This window comes from Salmo trutta, chromosome 39 (assembly GCF_901001165.1).
Source record: "Salmo trutta chromosome 39, fSalTru1.1, whole genome shotgun sequence".
NCBI classification, from domain to species: domain Eukaryota; kingdom Metazoa; phylum Chordata; class Actinopteri; order Salmoniformes; family Salmonidae; genus Salmo; species Salmo trutta.
In genome coordinates this window covers 14,594,400-14,614,059 of record NC_042995.1, presented here as the reverse complement: position 1 = coordinate 14,614,059, position 19,660 = coordinate 14,594,400, and the positions used below count along the sequence as shown (strand labels likewise).

Below are 19,660 nucleotides of genomic sequence, written 5' to 3'. Positions count from 1 at the left end.
GTGTGGCAGGACAAGCAAATACATTTGTTTTTTTTGAAGGCCCAGTGCAGTCAAAACTTCAATTTTCCTTGTTTTATATATATTTCCACAGTATGAGGTTGGAATAATACTGTGATTTAAAAAAAATTATGATAATGCCCTATTAGTGTAAAAGCTGTTTGAAAACACTGACTGAAATGTCAGCCTGTTTTGATGGGATGGAGTTTTGGCCTTCCAAATAGCATGGACCATAACGTTGGATGCCAACCGTGGAAAAAACCCACCTAAGAAGAAAGGCATCGATTTTGTCCAATGAGGAAGAGGATGTTAGCCGCAGAGAAATACTTGGGTTTGCAAAGTTTTACTGCAGAACAGTGCAGGGGGTGTTGATTGGTTGTGTTCTGTCCCCCCAGACCATAGTAGGATTAGATAGGATAAATAATGGAATACGGTGGTGTTTTTTATCTTTTTTTTAGGGCTAATAGTTGGCAGGATAATTTTTCCTTTTCCCCAATTGTATAATACTGTATCACAAATAACTTAATGTAGGTAGGCTGTGAATAGCCTCACACTCCAATACAGTAGGTGGCAGAAATCCGATGCGATCCGCCAAAACAATCCCAAAGAAGAAGAAAAAGAATTAGGAAGCTGCACTTCCGCTCTACCATGCATACACTGTTCTCACTTCCTTTTCAGTGTGAGGCGTCCTGTCGTGCTGTTCTGCTATGAGTGGGCTACAGCGATAATAAGTTAACAAAATTGCACAGAAATATTTAGGACATGCCGAACATCGTGCTTTTCAGCGGGAGCTCCCACCAAGACCTGTCACAAAAAGTGGCTGATCGCCTCGGACTGGAATTGGGGAAAGTGATAACGAAGAAATTCTCCAACCAAGAAACATGGTAGGTTTATTTTTTTACGCATTTATCGTCTGCCTTTAGATAAGTGCATGAATAGCTAACTTATCAGCTGCGTTAGCTGAGCTAGCCCTAGCAAGCTATCTGGTGCGGACGTTAACTTCCAGCAGCCTGGGTCATGCATGCACATGTGCGCAGGAGTAGTAAGTTTGCCAGCTATGCTAACGGCACTGAATAACGTTAGCTTGCTGCCGTTATTACATCAACACCTAAATTGGCTAGTTAGTTATGTAATCCCATGGTCACGCGTGCTGGTGTTCATTGTTGAGTCGTAAGTTTGCAAGATTCACCATGCTAGCTAGTTTGCGAAGAGACTCACGTGACTTAATAACAGCCAACATTAGTTCGGGTAAACAGAACCAACTACTGCAGCAACAGAGAACGAGGCCACGTTCAGTAGCCAAACGCCTTGAAACGTTGCAGATAAAGTGGAATGAAGAGAATGAAAAGAAGAGTGGATAACTGCAGGTAGCCTAGTGGGTAAGCGGGTTGGGCCAGGAACAAAAAAACCGCCGGTTGAATCCCCGAACCGACTAGGTGTAATAAATCGGTCGATTGCTCTAATTGTACCAGTAAATCGCTCTGTATTAGAGCTCTGATTCAATACAATGTTTCATTTATCATGTTATTTTTTTTTTATCCAAGTTGTTCCTATAATTATTTGCCCTGCTGCCAGGTTCCATCTCTGCTAAGTAATGTCATGCACTTAAACCTAATTGCCCCTGTAAGTCGCTCTGTATAAGACCCTCTGCTAAAATGACTCAAATGTCAATACATATTCATACATCATTTTCCTGATCTGATTTGTTCCTATATTTTTTTGCCGTGCTGCCACCCCTGGTTCCATTTGAGCTAAATTATGTCATGCACGTAATCTAGGTTCATTTCCAGCAAGTAAGCAAGCTGACCTAATTGTTAAGTAGAGATGGTAACTACATAAACCTGCACTGGTGCATGTAGATTTTACAATACTCGCAATATGATGCAATGGGTATGAGCGAGTTCACTGCACTGCCCCATGAACCAAGGTGAGCTCTGGTCTCATTGATTTTAGCCTAGCTTCATTACTTGTCTCCTATGTGCAATAGTGGGTCTTTGTCAGCTATATTAATACAATTATCTGCTTTAGAATTTGTGGATACTTTTGGAGAAAGTTTGGCCTGATCGTGGGAGTGAGTACAAGGACAACAGATAATAAGATATTATTGTGGGATGTCCTCCTCGCAAGGATGAAAAGTGGGAGCAAGGACATAGTATTAAGTAGATCATTGCAGATGATAGTCTTATACTCAGCTGGCCCTCCCTGGATTTTGTGTAAATGCTCAACATCAAAGCTTTCTCTGCCCTTAACCTTGTTCTGAACACCTCCAAAACATAGGTCATGAGACACGCCCCCCTCAGAGAGAGACACACAGCTTAATGTGAGCTCTCACATCTTTCAACCAGTTTTTTACAAAAGGATAGATTTGGAGTTAGATAAACTTGGATTTTTCGGCAGGTACATATGCAGGATGCTACTCTCCACAGCATGGCCTTTGCTCCAGATCAAAACTCCTAACCTACAACCTAATTTTGACCAAAATGAACCGGATAGATTACTGCTTCCAATGTTTTCTTTTTCCAAGTTATATGGAGGGTGCTCTAGCAAACAAAGAGCAGAGACCTGAGGACACCATCCAACGTGGAACTGAGCTGCCAGGCTTGAAAGGACAGACCAGATACAAATTCAATTAGCACTAAGGTGTGACGTAAAAGGGCTTTTGGCCCAACAAATGTCAGGAGTCTTTGACGCGTCCTCTGAAGCCCCCTCCTGCTGTTCAGACCATTCACTGGCATTTTCTACAAGAAATCTGCCTCCAGAAATAAAAGCTTCTTCCAAGTGGGTGTGACACCTACTCCCATTGCCTGCTGCACTGCTGCTTGGATTCCGCATGACGATCTGTTCATCGTCTGCCCTGGCCTGTCTCCCCCTGTCTGGTACAAGTACCTCCACCACACTCACCCCCTTTCTCCCGAGCTTTCGCTCGCCTCCAGCACACACGCACTGTTTGGGCGAGTGACTCTGAACTAGAGGTCGGCCGATTAATCGGAATGGCCGATTTAATTGGGGCCGATTTCCAAGTTTTCATAACAATCGGTATTTTTGGACACCGATTAGCCAATTTTTTTTATTTTTTTTTATATTTTTTTATACACCTTTTATTTAACTAGGCAAGTCAGTTAACACATTCTTATTTTCAATGACGGCCTAGGAACAGTGGGTTAACTGCCTTGTTCAGGGGCAGAACGACAGATTTTTACCTTGTCAGCTCGGGGATTCGGCCACCTTCCGGTTACTAGTCCAACGCTCTAACCACCTGCCTTACATTGCACTCCACAAGGAGCCTGCGTGGCAGGCTGACTACCTGTTACGCGAGGGCAGCAAGAAGCCAAGGTAAGTTGCTAGCTAGCATTAAACTTATCTTATAAAAAAACAATCAATCTTAACATAATCACTAGTTAACTACACATGGTTGATATTACTAGTTTATCTAGCGTGTCCTGCGTTGCATATAATCGGTGCCTGTTAATTTCTCATTGAATCACAGCCTACTTCGAGAAACGGGTGATGATTTAACAAGCGCATTTGCGAAAAAGCACTGTCGTTGCACCAATGTACGTAACCATAAACACCAATGCCTTTCTTTAAAATCAATACACAAGTATATATTTTTAAACCTGCATATTTGGTTAATATTGCCTGCTAACATGAATTTCTTATAACTAGGGAAATTGTCACTTCTCTTGCGTTCCGTGCAAGCAGTCAGGGTATAGCAGCAGTTTGGGCCGCCTGGCTCATTGCGAACTGTGTGAAGTCCATTTATTCCTAACAAAGGCCGTAATTAATTATGACATAACATTGAAGGTTGTACAATGTAACAGCAATATTTAGACTTAGGGATGCCATCCATTAGATAAAATGCGGAACGGTTCCATATTTCACAGAAAAAATAACGTTTTGTTTTCGAAATGATAGTTTCCGGTTTTGACCATATTGATGACCAAATGCTCGTATTTCTGTGTTATTATGTTATAATTAAGTCTATGATTTGATAGAGCAGTCTGACTGAGCGATGGTAGGCACCAGCAGGCTCGTAAGCATTCATTCAAACAGCACTTTCGTGCGTTTGCCAGCAGCTCTTCGCAATGCTTCAAGCATTGTGCTGTTTATGACTTCAAGCCTATCAACTCCCAAGATTAGGCTGGTGTAACCGATGTGAAATGGCTAGCTAGTTAGCGGGGGGCGCGCTAATAGCGTTTCAAACGACACTCGTTCTGAGACTTGGAGTAGTTGTTCCCCTTGCTCTGCATGGGTAACGCTGCTTCGAGGGTGGCTGTTGTCGATGTGTTCCTGGTTCGAGCCCAGGTAGGAGCGAGGAGAGGGACCGACGCTATACTGTTACACTGGCAATACTAAAGTGCCTATAAGAACATCCAATAGTCAAAGGTATATGAAATACAAATCGTATAGAGAGAAATAGTCCTATAATAACTACAACCTAAAACTTCTTACCTGGGAATATTGAAGACTCGTGTTAAAAGGAACCACCAGCTTTCATATGTTCTCATGTTCTGAGCAAGGAACTTCAATGTTAGCTTTTTTTACATGGCACATATTGCACTTTTACTTTCTTCTCCAACACTTTGTTTTTGCATTATTTAAACCAAATTGAACATGTTTCATAATTTATTTTAGGCTAAATTGATTTTATTGATGTATTATATTAAGTTAAAATAAGTTTTCATTCAGTATTGTTGTAGTTGTCATTATTATAAATAAATAAAATATCGTCCGATTAATCGGTATCAGCTTTTTTTGGCCCTCCAATAATTGGTATCGGTATCGGCGTTGAAAAATCATAACCGGTCGACCTCTAGTCTGAACTTACAATGGCTACCCCCTCGTTATATAAAAAAAAATCTTGTGCGTTTTGCTATTTGACTCATGCGTACTTTGACTACAAACTTTCTTTACCCAACCGTGGGACAGACTGTTTGTTCCCACACTCTGGACTCTGACTCTCTATTGGTGACACTGACTTTTGGCCTCCCATCCTCCCATCCTATTCTAACCACCTCTCGCTTGCTTTGTATTCATGTTACCTGATAGAATTGCTGTACAATATGATCTTGTTGCCATCTGATGCGCATTAAGATGTCATAAATCAGCACTGCAGAGCTCTCCCTGTGCTATGCTGTGCCTTGATTGTATTACTTTTGATGATATCTGGAAATGTGCGTGTACACCCTAGCCCACCTACTTTTGCTAGTCTCAATTCTGACTTGTGCTCTATCTACTTCACTGGTTTCTGCTCTCGTAAAAGCCTGGGTTTTCTGCATGTTAACGCTAGAAGCTCATTACCTAAAATGGATCAATTGAAAGTGTGGGTTCACATATCCAATCCAGATGTGTTGGTCATTACTGAGATGTGGTTAAGGAAGTGTTTAGAATACTGATGTTCACCTTTCTGGGTATAACCTTTTTTGGCAAGACAGATCTTCCAAAGGTGGGGGAGTGGCAATCTTTACGAAGGATCACTTTCAGTGCTCGGTTGTCTCCACAAAGTCTGTCCCTAAACAACTTGATTTGCTGGTTTTAAGCATTAAACTTTCAAATGGCTCTTTGTTGACTGTTGCTGGGTGCTATTGTCCTCCATCAGCACCGGCCTGTACCCTACCTGCCCTAAGCTCTCTCCTGGCCTGAATTTGTCCCGCAAGGTGACCTAAACTGGGACATGCTTAAACCACCTGACCAAGTCCTAAAGCAATGGGACTCCCTAAATCTTTCTCAGAATATTACCAATCCCACAAGGTATGACTCCAAACACCCAGAAAAGGCTACTCTCCTCGACGTTATCCTCACAAATAATCCTGATAGGTATCAGTCTGGTGTTTTCTGTAATGACCTTAGTGATCACTGTTTTACAGCCTGTGTTCATAATGGTTGCTCAGTGAAACGACCTGTCCTGATTTGTCAGACGCTTGCTAAAACACTTTAATGAGCTAGCCTTCCTTCCTGAACTGTCCTCTGTAAAATGGTATAGAAATCAGCTTGATCCCCTTTCGAAAGACGTTTTAACCTTTTTTTTTATATTTTCAGTGGTATTGTTAACAAACACACCCCCATAAAGAAATGAGAATTAAAACGGGTTCAGCCCCTGGTTCGACCGTGATCTTGCAGAGTTACTCAGGCTAACTGGCATCTTTCAGGCAAATGAGAAATAAGTGCACTCGGGCTATCCGGAAGGCCAAAGTTAGTTACTTTAAGGAGCAGTTCTCTATCTGTGGGTCTAACCCCAAGAACTTCTGGAAAACGGTTAAAGACCTGGAGAATAAACCCTCCTCCTCACAGCTGCTCATGTCCCTTAATGTTGATTTATGCGGTTGTTACTGACAAGAAGCACAGTATTCTTTCGGGTGTGCAATCTGGTTTCCGCTCAGGTTATGGATGTGTCACTGCAACCATAAAGGTCCTCAATGATGTCACCATTGCCCTTGATTCTAAGCAATATTGTGCTGCTATTTTATTGATTTGTTCAAAGCTTTTGATACGGTAGAACATTACATTCTCATGGGCCGGCTAAGCAGTATTGGTGTCTCTGAGAGGTCTTTGGCCTGGTTTGCTAACTACCTCTGAGTGCAGTGTATAAAGTCAGAATCTGCTGTTTCAGCCACTGCCTATCACCAAGGGAGTACCCAAAGGCTCCAACCCTAGGCCCCACGCTCTTCTCAATTTACATCAACAACATAGCTCAGGCAGTAGGACGCTCTCCTCTCATCCATCTATGTTCATTTATGTCTTATACTTAGCTGGCCCCTCCCCAGATTTTGTGTTAAATGCTCTACAACAAAGCTTTCTTAGTATCCAACAAGCTTTCTCTACCCTTAACCTTGTTCTGAACACCTCCAAAACAAAGGTCATGTGGTTTGGCACGAAGAATGCCCCTCTTCCCACAGGTGTTATTACTACCTCCTGAGGGTTTAGAGCTTGAGGTAGTCACCTCATACAGGCCCAAGCCAAAATTTTTTTTTCAGTCTATTGAGGGGGAATAGGTTTTGTCGTGCCCGTCAAGGTGTGCTTGGACCATGTTAGTTTGTTGATGTGGACACCAAGGAACTTGAAGCTCTCAACCTGCTCCACTGCAGCCCCATCGATGAGAATGGGGGCGTGCTCAGTCCTCTTTTTCTTGTAGTCTACAATCATCTCCTTTGTCTTGATCACGTTGAGGGAGAGGTTGTTGTCCTGGCACCACAAGGCCAGGTCTCTGACCTCCCTATAGGCTCTCGTTGTTGTCGGTGATCAGGCCTACCACTGTTGTCATCGACAAATTTTAATGATGGTGTTGGAGTCGTGCCTGGCCGTGCAGTCATGAGTGAACGGGGAGTACAGGAGGGGGCTGAGCACGCACCCCTGAGGGGCCCCTGTGTTGAGGATCAGCGTGGCGGATGTGTTACATTTTAGTCATTTAGCAGACGCTCTTATCCAGAGTGACTTACAGAGCGACTTAGTAGTGAGTGCATACATTTTCATAATTCCCCCCCCCCCATACTGGTCCCCCGTGGGAATCGAACCCACAACCCTGGCGTTGCAAACACCATGCTCTACCAACTGAGCCACATAGGACCACTATGGTGTTGAACGTTGAGCTGTAGTCAATGAATAGCATTCTCACATAGGTGTTCCTTTTGTCCAGGTGGGAAAGGGCAGTGTGGAGTGCAATAGAGACGGCATCATCTGTGGATCTGTTGGAGCAGTATGCAAACTGGAGTGGGTCTAGGGTTTCTGGGATAATGGTGTTGATGTGAGCCGTGACCAGCCTTTTCAAGCACTTCATGGCTGCAGACGAGAGTGCAACTGGTCGGTAGTCATTTAGGCAGGTTACCTAAGTGTTCTTGGGCGCAGGCACTATGGTGGTCTGCTTAAAACATGTTGGTATTACAGACTCGGACACGGAGAGGTTGAAAATGTCAGTGAAGACACTTGCTAGTTTGTCAGCGCATGCTCGCAGTACAAGTCCTGGTAATCCGTCTGGCCCTGCAGCCTTGTGAATGTTGACCTGTTTAAAGGTTTTACTCACATCGGCTGTGGAGAGTGTGATCACAGTCTTCCGGTACAGCTGGTGCTCTCATGCATGTTTCAGTGTTATTTGCAGCGGAGCGAGCATAGAAGTAGTTTAGCTCGTCAGGTAGGCTCGTGTCACTGGGCAGCTCTTGCCTGTGCTTCCCTTTGTAGTCTAACGGTTTGCAGGCCCTGCCACATCCGACGAGCATCAGAGCCAGTGTAATAGGGCTCGATCTTAGTCTTGTATTGACGCTTTGCCTGTTTGGTTCGTTGGGGGGCATAGCGGGATTTCTTATAAGCTTCCAGGTTAGTCCCGCTCCTTGAAAGCGGCAGCTCTAGCCTTTAGCTCTGTGCAGATGCTGCCTGTATGCTCCATGGCTTTTGGTTGGGGTATGGTCACTGTGGGGACGATGTGATCGATGCACTTATTGATGAAGCCAAAGACAGATGTGGTGTACTTCTCAATGCCATTGGAGGAATCCCAGAACATATTCCAGTCTGTGCTAGCAAAACAGTCCTGTACCTAAATATCTGCTTCATCTGACTGCTTTTTTTATTGATCTAGTCACTGGTGCTTCCTGCTTTTAATTTTGGCTTGTAAACAGGAATCAGGAGGATGGAATTATGGTCAGATTTGCCAAATGGAGGGTGAGGGAGAGCTTTGTATGCATCTGTGTGTGGAGTAAAGGTGTTCCAGAGTTCTTTTCCCTCTGGTTGCACATTTAACATGCTGATAGAAATTTGGTAAAACTGATTTAAGTTTCCCTGCATCAAAGCTGCATGCTAAGGTTAAATCTAGACATGGTTTCCTTTATCGTAATCGCTCCTCTTTGCCCCAGCTGCCAAACTAACCCCGATTCAGATCCTACCCATGCTAGATTACGGAGATGTCATTTATAGATTGGCAGGTAAGGGTGCTCTCGAGCGGCTAGATGTTCTTTACCATACGGCCATCAGATTTGCCACCAATGCTCCTTATAGGACACATCACTGCACTCTATAGTCTTCTGTAAACTGGTCATCTCTGTATACTTGTCGCATGACCCACGGGTTGATGCTTATTTATAACGCCCTCTTAGGCCTCACTCCTCCTTCACTCCTCCACTCCTCCCTATCTGAGATATCTACTGCAGCCCTCATCCTCCACATACAACACCCGTTCTGCCAGTCACATTCTGTTAAAGGTCCCCAAAGCGCACACGTCCCTGGGTCGCTCATCTTCTCAGTCCGCTGCAGCTAGCTACTGGAACGAGCTGCAAAAAACACTCAAACTGGACAGTTTTATCTCAATCTCTTCATTCAAAGACTCAATCATGGACACTCTTACTGACAGTTGTGGCTGCTTTGTGTGATGTATTGTTGTCTCTACCTTCTTGCCCTCTGTGCTGTTGTCTGTGCCCAACGTTTGTACTGTTTTGTGTTGCTGCCATGCTATGTTGTCTTAGGTCTCTTTATTTAGAGTTGTGGTGTTTCTCTTGTCGGGATGGGTTGTCCTATTTTTAATCCCAGCCCCTGTCCCCGCAGGAGGCCGTCATTGTAAATAAGAGTTTGTTCTTAACTGACTTGCCTAGTTAAATAAATAAAAAGTATGAAACAGACCTAGAATCTCACTGCCGATAGGTACTTATCACAGTGGGAGGCCGTTCCTTCTCTTGCCAGAACAAAAGCGGAACCTGTAGTGACGAACCTACTGATTCTACTTGTAGAATCGCAATGCTCGTCGGTGGCCCTCAATTTGACTTTGAGCCAATCAGAGCACAAACCCCAGCGTGGGGAAGCTAACAAAAAAGAGAAAAAAAACGGGGGTATTTTCTCCGTACATCCATGGATGAGCCAGTCACACTTCATATGCAATGTAGGCTATGGGATGGTAGCTTGTTAAGTGCACAGAATGCTCACAACAGTAAATAATTTTCAAAGTTGGCTAACCACTGTAGCTAATAATGTTATAGACAATAGATTAGCTAGTTCCCATGAAACAGCTGCTTGTTCGCTGCCGAGTTAGTGCAGTGTCCCACAGCTAGATATCTACGTAGCAAGATGACGAAGAAACAATTGAATGCACTCTCCATAATCCCATACTGCCAGTGCCAGCCCATAGCCAAATGTTTTGCTAGCTTGCTGCATATTGTGCTAGCTAGCGACTAGGCTGCGGGGATGGCACATTCAGACTGCACAAGCAAAGGAGCCTAATTGTAGCTTAAGACTTATCTACCGGTACACACAGTAAATACTTGATACTTTTCTTAGGCATACTTAAGACAAAATGTTGAAAAAGTTTGCAGTATGGCAGGATTTTGTTGTAGTAAGGGATTGATGCCAAAAAAATAAAGTGGAATGTTAACTCTGCAAACAGCGGTTTTATTTTTAAACTTTATTTAACTAGGAAAGTCAGTTAAGAACAAATTCTTATTTACAATGACAACCCACTGTTCCTAGGCTAACTGCCTTGTTCTGCCCCTGAACAACAGATTTTTACCTTGTCAGCTCGGGGATTCAATCTAGCAACCTTCCACCCCTTACAATACCTGATTACCATAGTTCGACAACGAATATGACATACCATTTGATCTAGCAACCTTCCGCCCCTTACAATACCTGATTACCATAGTTCGACAACGAATATGACATACCATTCGAAAGCAGTAAAGTAGTCTACTTTGTTTTTCTAGTTGTATGCTAAAACATTGACAGGTTTTATATGCTTGACAGTGGCTGCTGCAGTGGCACTCTCCAAGGTTCTGAACTGAATCGTCAGTGAGCGCTTTCTCCCGCGTTGGATTGCGGTTGCTGTCCGTTGTTCTGAAACAATCTTCAATGCACCGTTGAATTTGTTTGCAGGTTAAACAACGTACTTCATTTTTACTTAGCCTTTTCAAATATAGTTACAACCAGGCCTATTACAGGCAACTTCAGGAGCGTTGCGGCAGAATCTGCGATGGCCAGCAGCGGGTGGAAGGTCAGGAACAATTATTTCATCAAACAATGTGCTTAAAGCATTAGACAAGCTCAGTGCATATTGTTGATTTTAGTAACCTGTTAGGGCTAGGGGGCAGTATTTACACGGCCGGATAAAAAACGTACCCGATTTAATCTGATTATTACTCCTGCCCAGTAACTAGAATATGCATATAATTATTGGCTTTGGATAGAAAACACCCTAAAGTTTCTAAAACTGTTTGAATGGTGTCTGTGAGTATAACAGAACTCATATGGCAGGCAAAAACCTGAGAAGGTTTCATGCAGGAAGTGGCCTGTCTGACAAGGAGTCGTTCTTCTTGTCTCTGTTTATTGAAGAGTGGGGATCTTAGCTGTAACGTGACACTTCCTACGGCTTCCATAGGCTCTCAGAGCCCGGGAAAAAGCTGAACGATGACGAGGCAGCCCCAGGCTGAAACACATGATCGCCTTTGCCAAGTGGCCGATCAGAGGACAAAGGGCTTAGGCGCGTGCCCGAGTCGACCCCATGCTGTATTTTCTTTCGGCTGTTTACCTAATTGCAGATTCCCGGTCGGAATATTATCGCTTTTTTACGAGAAAAATGGCGTAAAAATAGATTTTTAAACAGCGGTTGACATGCTTCGAAGTACGGTAATGAAATATTTAGAAATCTTTTCTCACGAAATGCGCCGTGCGCTTGACCCTTATTTACCATTGGGATAGTGTCTTGAACGCACGAACAAAACGCCGCTGATGGAACATGACTATGGATTATTTTGGACCAAACCTACATTTGTTATTGAAGTAGAAGTCCTGGGAGTGCATTCTGACGAAGAACAGGAAAGGTAATCAAACTTTTCTAATAGTAAATCTGACTTTGGTGAGGGCTAAACTTGGTGGGTGTCTAAATAGCTAGCCCTGTGATGCCGGGCTATCTACTCAGAATATTGCAAAATGTGCTTTCACCGAAAAGCTATTTTAAAATCGGACATATCGAGTGCATAGAGGAGTTCTGTATCTATAATTCTTAAAATAATTGTTATGCTTTTTGTGAACGTTTATCGTGAGTAATTTAGTAAATTCATCGGAAGTTTGCGAGGGGTATGCTAGTTCTGAACGTCACATGCTAATGTAAAAAGCTGGTTTTTGATATAAATATGAACTTGATTGAACAAAACATGCATGTATTGTATAACATAATGTCCTAGGTGTGTCATCTGATGAAGATCATCAAAGGTTAGTGCTGCATTTAGCTGTCTTCTGGGTTTTTGTGACATTATATGCTAGCTTGAAAAATGGGTGTGTGATTATTTCTGGCTGGGTACTCTCCTGACATAATCTAATGTTTTGCTTTCGCTGTAAAGCCTTTTTGAAATCGGACAGTGTGGTTAGATTAACGAGAGTCTTGTCTTTAAATAGCTGTAAAATAGTCATATGTTTGAGAAATTGAAGTAATAGCATTTCTAAGGTATTTGAAAATCGCGCCACAGGATTCAACTGGCTGTTACGTGTTACGTAGGTGGGACGATTTGGTGCCACCTGCCCTAGAGAGGTTAACTTAGGGTGTGCCTATATATGGGAAAAATACAGGTTTTAAAATTTTCGCCCGATCGATTGGTTGAAAGAACACTGTCGACCACTTTTTTTTTTTTTTTATATATATATATATACTCTGCGACAGTCCTAGTCTGTACAGTAGCGGTGGGTCTCGTGTCTCTTCACGTCTGTCTCACGCTCTCCCCTTAGAACACAGATTCCCTCGTGCCTCCTTCTGGGTGGTTCAGATAGGTAGACCGGCTGTTGCCTCTATTGATCAGATGTGAGCACATGACTCCAGCGGAGGCAGGGAAAGGAGGTTGTCCTGTCTGGAATGTTTCAGTTGTTTACTTGTTTTGATGCCTGCAACTTGTGGAGAGATGGTGTGTGTGTGTGCACTGATTCCCAGAAGTCTGCTTTTCCACACGCACTTTCAAATGAGTTCTCATGTGAGGCTAGTTTGTCAACGTTAAGCTCGTTCTGGTCACTCCAATTTACTGCACCAGACCTCCATCAGTCCTCCGCTTTTGGCGTGCAGTTATGATACTGTGTTGTTGGAAAGTGATTTGTGGTGCAGTATCTTTCATGAGCGAGTAGAAGTTGCCCTTTTTTCTAAGCATACCTTGTAGGGAGGGAGATGGCCTAGTTGATAAATGTCCATGGCGAGAAGATTATGATCAGCCTTCTCCGTCAGGGTATACGAGCTATAGGCCTAGTGTGGAGTGATAAGAGCGATCTTCTCTACCTCAGTGTGGAGATGAGTGAGAGGTTGCGTGGTGGTAAGAGTTATGCTCATCCTTTTCCTTAAGATGACACTAAATAATGCTGCTTCTTCTCTTTGTCAGCGTGGAGATCGGGGAGAGCGTGCGCGGCGAGGACGTCTACATTGTGCAGAGCGGCTGCGGCGAGATCAACGACAACCTGATGGAGCTGCTGATCATGATCAACGCCTGCAAGATCGCCTCGTCGTCCCGCGTCACCGCTGTCATCCCCTGCTTCCCCTACGCCCGGCAGGACAAAAAAGACAAGGTAAGCCTGCCTGCCGGGCTGCTCGCAGGCCCAAAGAAGTCTACTACAATGATTCAACGTGTGGTGTCTAGTATGTAGTTCAAAACTAAGCATATGTACAGTACCAGTCAAAAGTTTTAGAACACCTACTCATGCAAGGATTTTTCTACATATTTTACTATGTTCTACATTGTAGAATAATAGTGAAGACATCAAAACTATGAAATGACACATATGGAGTCATGTAGTAACCAAAAAAGTGTTTGAGGTTCTTCAAAGTAGCCACCCTTTGCCTTGATGACAGGTTTGCACACTCTTGGCATTCTCTCAACCTGCTTTATGATGTGGTCACCTGGAATGCATTTCAATTAACAGGTGTGCCTTGATAAAAGTTAATTGGTGGAATGTCTTCTTCATGCGTTGTTGTGATACGGTAGGGGTGGTATACAGGCGATAACCCTATTTGGTAAAAGACCAAGTCCACATTATGGCAATAACATCTCAAATAAACAAAGAGAAACGACAGTCCGTCATTATTTTAAGACATGAAGGTCAGTCAATCCGGAAAATGTCAAGAACCTTGAAAGTTTCTTCAATTGCAGTCGCAAAAACCATCAAGCGCTATAGTGAAACTGGCTTTCATGAGGACTGCCACAGAAAAAGAAGACCTGAAGTTATCTCTGCTGCAGAAGAGAAGTTAATTTGAGATATCAGCCTTAGAAATTGCAGCCCAAATAAAAGCTTCAGAGTTCAAGTAACACAGATCTCAACATCAATTGTTCAGAGGAGACTGTGTGAATCAGGCCTTCGTGGTTGAATTGCTGTAAAGAAACCACTACTAAAGGACACCAATAAGAAGATACTTGCTTGGGCCAAGAAACACAAGCAATGGACATTAGACCGGTGGAAATCTATCCTTTGGTCTGATGAGTCCAAATTTTAGATTTTTGGTTCCTACCAATGTCTTTGAGACAGAGTAGGTGAACAGATGATCTCTGCATGCCTTGTTCCCACCATGATGGTGTGTGGAGGCTTTGCCGGTGACACTTGATTTATTTAGAATTCAAGGCACACAACCAGCATGGCTGTCACAGCATTCGGCAGTGATACGCCATCCCATCTGGTTTGCGCTTAGTGGGGCTATCATTTGTTTTTCAACAGGACAATGACCCAACACACCTCCAGGCTGTATAAGGGCTATTTGACCAAGAAGTAGAGTAATGGAGTGCTGCATCAGATGACCTGGCCTCCACAATCACCTGACCTCAACCCAATTGAGATGGTTTAGGATGAGTTGGACCGCAGAGTGAAGGAAAAGCAGCCAACAAGTGCTCAGCATATGTGGCAACTCCTTCAAGACTGTTGGAAAAGCATTCCAGGTCAAGCTGGTTGAGAGAATGCCTAGTGTGCAAAGCTGTCAAGGCAAGAGTGGTTACTTTGAAGTATCTCTGAATTAGTTTTACACTTTATTGATTACTATATGATTCCATGTGTTATTTCATAGTTTTAATGTCTTCACTATTATTCTGCAATATAAACATACACACATCTCCTCCTATTGAATGTTTTCCCCAGACAGAGTTGATTGGCATGTCATCCAATAACTTGTGTTATTACACAAAAAAACATACGAAAAATACAGCCTCAACCAAATATAGCTGTAGGTTTGAATTAGAGCATGGTTCATCACCTGACAACAATTAGGCCAAATTCTCGTTCAGTTCATGTAAATGTTACTTCACTGAAAGGTGACGTCAGGCTTTCCAAGAGGGGAGAAAAGGTTCAGAACACCGCTTATCTGGTAAATGATTCACACACTGTTCCAGTTAATAAAGTAACAAACAAGTTTCCTCATGTAGCAAGCCGCAGTTGTTCTCAGGCCTAACCTATATTCTACCTTTTCTCCCTCTTTCTCTATCAACCCAAAGACAGTGTATCAAGCACCAGTTACTATCATGAGACCCTAAGCACGAGATGTAATGTTTTGGAGCATATTTAACCTTTATTTAACTAGGCTAGTCCGTTGAGAACAAATTCTTATTTACAATGACCGCCTACTCCGGCCAAACCCGGATGAAGCCGGGCCAATTCTGCGCAGCCCTATGGGACTCCCAATCACGGACGGATATGATACAGCCTGGATTTGAACCAGGTACTACAATGACGCCTATTGCACTGGGACGCAGTGCCGTAGACCGCTGCGTCACTCGGGAGCCCTATTATGTTTTGTAACATGAAGGTGTAACATGCCAGACCTCAAAGGCCCCTCTAACATAGTGGCACACTGTAGCCCAGTGTTTCCCTACTCTAGTCCTCCAGTGTAGCCCTGGGCTGACTTACCTGATTTCATGGTCGTGTCTAGCAGGAATCTTGCTAATGTCAAATTGACGTCATAACTTGCATATCCGAGGTCATGTTGGAGAATCTTTGCAATTTAGCAAACCCTAACTTCCTAACTTTAATTGAATGTTCCTAACCTGTTTTGAAAAGGTCACTTCTGACATTAGAGGCATCCCATCTAGTCAAAACCCTGATTCAACTCATTGAGGGCTTGATGATTAGTTGACAAGTTGCAGCAGGTGTGCTTGTCTTAGCCTACAACAAAAATGTATGCTGTAGGGGTTACTGGAGGTCTGGAGTTGGGAAATACATCTGTATCTTATACAAACCCTCCAACTACAAGTTCTAGAACAGGACATTACAGATTTCCGACAGAGGGTCTACTTATGTTTGTAAATCTAAGTTAAATCAAGAAGGATTTAGACGGTATGTTTGCTTATACCAAATGGTGGCTGTTTAAGTCCACATGTTGGCCTATCACTGTCTTTTCCCCGAGGCATGTTAAATCAATACATGGCACTGTGGAATGTGACCTAGCACAAAATAGATGTTGAAACAAGCGTCCTGCCAGAGTTGAACTTGTGTGTGTGTGTAAATAAAGTAACCTGTGAGTTGTCCCCTGAAACCAGAATCTCTACAGTCACCTTGTGCTGCTATTTTGCTACAGAGGGCTGTGTGCATTAACCACAGAATTCTGAGATGTCTGTGTTGAACACGCGACAACCTGTAGCCAATCACCATCATCTGTTGTCCGTCGCCTGACCTGGATTGTGTTCCTTGTGGAGGAGCAGACGGTTTAGACTTCACTAGTTATTTCAATCCAGGGCATTTTAATGTAGTGCAACCATTGTTGTCACGCTGAATAATTGAATTGTGTGCTTCATTTGAAAGAGCCTGTAACTCCCTCTGTGTCCCAGAGTCGTGCTCCTATCTCAGCCAAGCTGGTGGCCAACATGCTGTCTGTAGCCGGCGCCGACCACATCATCACAATGGACCTCCACGCCTCGCAGATCCAGGTAGGCAGCATCCAACACATCACCGTCACAGCAAGGCAATTGCAGGGTGCTGTTTCCCTTGCCGATAAATGAAGTTATATTGAATTGAAACGACTAGTAGTTGCTACATTTGTTTCATTCCTAGTTAATGCAGTGAAGTCTAAAGTTGTCGCTATGTTTTTGCTCAATGTTAAGCTAATCAAAGAGGCAGTATATTAACTTTTTCTGATCTCTCCGTAGGGATTCTTCGACATCGCCGTGGACAACCTGTATGCAGAGCCCGCGGTCCTCCAGTGGATCCGGGAGAACATTCCAGAGTGGAAGAACAGCTGCATTGTGTCCCCTGACGCTGGAGGAGCCAAACGGTAATAACCAATTCCATGTGGCAGGGTCACATGAACCAGATACGGCTGGTCCTGAGGTCTTCAACAATGTGGCAAAGCTATGGGGAAAGTTAGAAATGTTTGGACCCGTTCATCTCTCCCTTGCGTTTCACCCTTTTTCATTGGGTGTTTCTTTGTACTTGTCCATTTTCTAGATGAGTTATGCTCGACTTCTGGAGGTCATGCGAACGCGGTGCTATTTCAGCTGAGCGCTGACATGCATTTCTCATATTTCTCATCTCTTTGTTTTAATTCCCTGTATCCAGAGTGACCTCCATCGCTGACCGTCTGAATGTGGAGTTTGCCCTCATCCACAAAGAGAGGAAGAAGGCCAACGAGGTGGACCGCATGGTCCTGGTCGGAGACGTGAAGGACCGCGTGGCCATCCTGGTCGACGACATGGCCGACACCTGCGGTACCATCTGCAAAGCTGCTGAGAAGTGAGTCACAGCAACCACGCACACACTCACACAACTCCTAATATCCCCAAAATTATTCTACTATGTCCTTGCTCTAGGTTATTTGTGTTTGGCTTGTGGTGTCAATACAAGTCAGTATTTATAGACGGTTGCTATGTAGGCTCATCTGTTGATCTCAAATCACAGTATGGTTTATTGACCTGAACCGTTGTATCAAACCTAATGAGAGAGATTGTGTAGAGGGTGAGAAGTGATGTGGGGATTCAAAATCAACTCAGGGTTTTTTTTCTGCATCAAAATGGGGGCTTGGCCATGGGTGTGGCCAATGGTACAGTCGCTGCCCTAAACATGTAGGGCTCTCCTGTTTGCTGCAGTGACAAAATGTAGCTGTTTTAAAGCAAGCTATTTTTATTTTGCTGTTTGGACATAGGTGGCCCAAGGGGGAGGGGGGGTCTAAAAGCCTGGAAGTCAGTATCGTTTGTTCCAGTCTCAACCATGGCTCCCGTTTCACTCTCTCTGAAAATCCTCAACCTTTCACTCTTCTATTTGATGTTTGAAATTTCATTTTTCTACTTTGCTCATATGCATTATTTCAAACACAGTTTCCATATTACTGTCACTTTTTTAAAATATATTACACAACTCATCTCTCTCTTTCTAGATTGATTGATGCCGGTGCGATCAAGGTCTACGCTATCCTCACGCACGGCATATTTTCCGGTCCGGCCATCGCGCGCATCAACGACGCTCCCTTCGAGGCCGTGGTGGTCACCAACACCATCCCCCAGGAGGAGAAGATGAAGTCTTGCCCAAAGATACAGGTACCCACAGTCCAGATAGGCACTTCCTGTTTACTCACGTCCTTCTACCTTTTAGCCAATGAGGAATCCATTTGTTGATACTTACAGCATTTTGCCTCTCCCATGTCTTAAAGTATATGTAGCTTGCTGCTGCTGTTAAAGCTAACCATTCCAATCAGGATTGATTGGCTGCCCTATAGGTTACCTGACCTGAGGCACTGGTTGATGGTGGTCTGCCATAGAGATGTATATGATGTTGTATTTCTGTGGTCTCCACCAGATCATAGATATAGCCATGATCCTGGCTGAGGCGATCAGGAGAACCCACAATGGCGAGTCGGTGTCCTACCTCTTCAGCCACGTGCCCTTATAAAGGATGGTCACAAGGAAGAGGTCACAACGGCCAATTTAGGCCGTTTCTCTCCTCATGGTCCAAGCAGCTCGCACCTTCAGCGGCCACGCCCTCCCGGAAGTCCTTAAGCCCTGATGATTTGGGCCAATTACGCGTGACCGATTCCTAAAGGCCACGCCCACTTTCCCAGCTCCGTTGTTCCGTGTGGAGACCCAAGAAAGAGTATCACCTCTTTGAGACCAGCAAGTTTCTATTTATGCATATTACCATGTTAACATTTCCTTATTGTTTGTTTTCAATATCATGCCTTGCCAGCCAATGGATCTGGCTGTCATTTTAACCAAAGGTCCATTGCCTAACGATGTTCCTGTTCTGTTGTACCTCATTTTCTGTCCGTTTCACTATAAATGAAAGCATTCCATTGTGTGATGTCATTTCTTGAGTCATCTGACTGTTCTAACCAGCTCCGTGGGGAATCTGCAACGCTGCTGGTTTGAGGCACATTTGTTTCATCAATACACGCCGATTACCAAATACCAGGGTCCTATTCACTAGACTCAACGGTAGCAAACGGGGAGGGACTATCTATACGATGTTTTGCTACGGTGTGTGCTAATCAATGCCACCCAGGGTTGTTTAGTCATCAACAGCTGATTTTTAATTCCTTTAACCAGCAACATTTGGTTAGTGTTAGAGTTGAGTTCTTTTCTCAGAAAGATCCAGAGTAGAGGCTGTATTTGTTCAACCTGCAGATACCTATGGAATGTCTATAAGCATCTAGAATTGTCTCCTTTTAAAGTCACAAATTGTATCATGGAATTCAACTTGCGATATGAGAGAGAATTGTCGTAAGCATTTACACATTTTCTGACATTCTAGCTAAAACATC

At 43.7% G+C, this 19,660-nt stretch overlaps 1 protein-coding gene across 1 annotated transcript; it reads left to right on the top strand.

Moving 5' to 3' along the window:
• The first annotated feature begins 628 nt into the window (after nt 1-628).
• LOC115179858 (ribose-phosphate pyrophosphokinase 2) lies at nt 629-19,195 on the top strand. The gene is made up of 7 exons (XM_029741715.1): nt 629-881; nt 13,320-13,503; nt 16,740-16,838; nt 17,058-17,182; nt 17,467-17,640; nt 18,281-18,440; nt 18,700-19,195. The coding sequence occupies exons 1-7, from the start codon at nt 760-762 to the stop codon at nt 18,790-18,792; spliced, it is 957 nt and encodes a 318-aa protein (XP_029597575.1). The 5' UTR covers nt 629-759; the 3' UTR covers nt 18,793-19,195.
• The last annotated feature ends 465 nt before the right edge of the window (nt 19,196-19,660 follow it).

Excerpts from the sequence above, each read along its gene's own strand:
- LOC115179858 (XM_029741715.1), top strand. The coding sequence starts at position 760 with ATGCCGAACATCGTGCTTTTCAGCGGGAGCTCCCACCAAGACCTGTCA. Across the intron at positions 882-13,319 it reads TTCTCCAACCAAGAAACATG|CGTGGAGATCGGGGAGAGCG; the intron begins GTAGGTTTATTT and ends TCTCTTTGTCAG. Across the intron at positions 17,641-18,280 it reads ATCTGCAAAGCTGCTGAGAA|ATTGATTGATGCCGGTGCGA; the intron begins GTGAGTCACAGC and ends CTCTCTTTCTAG.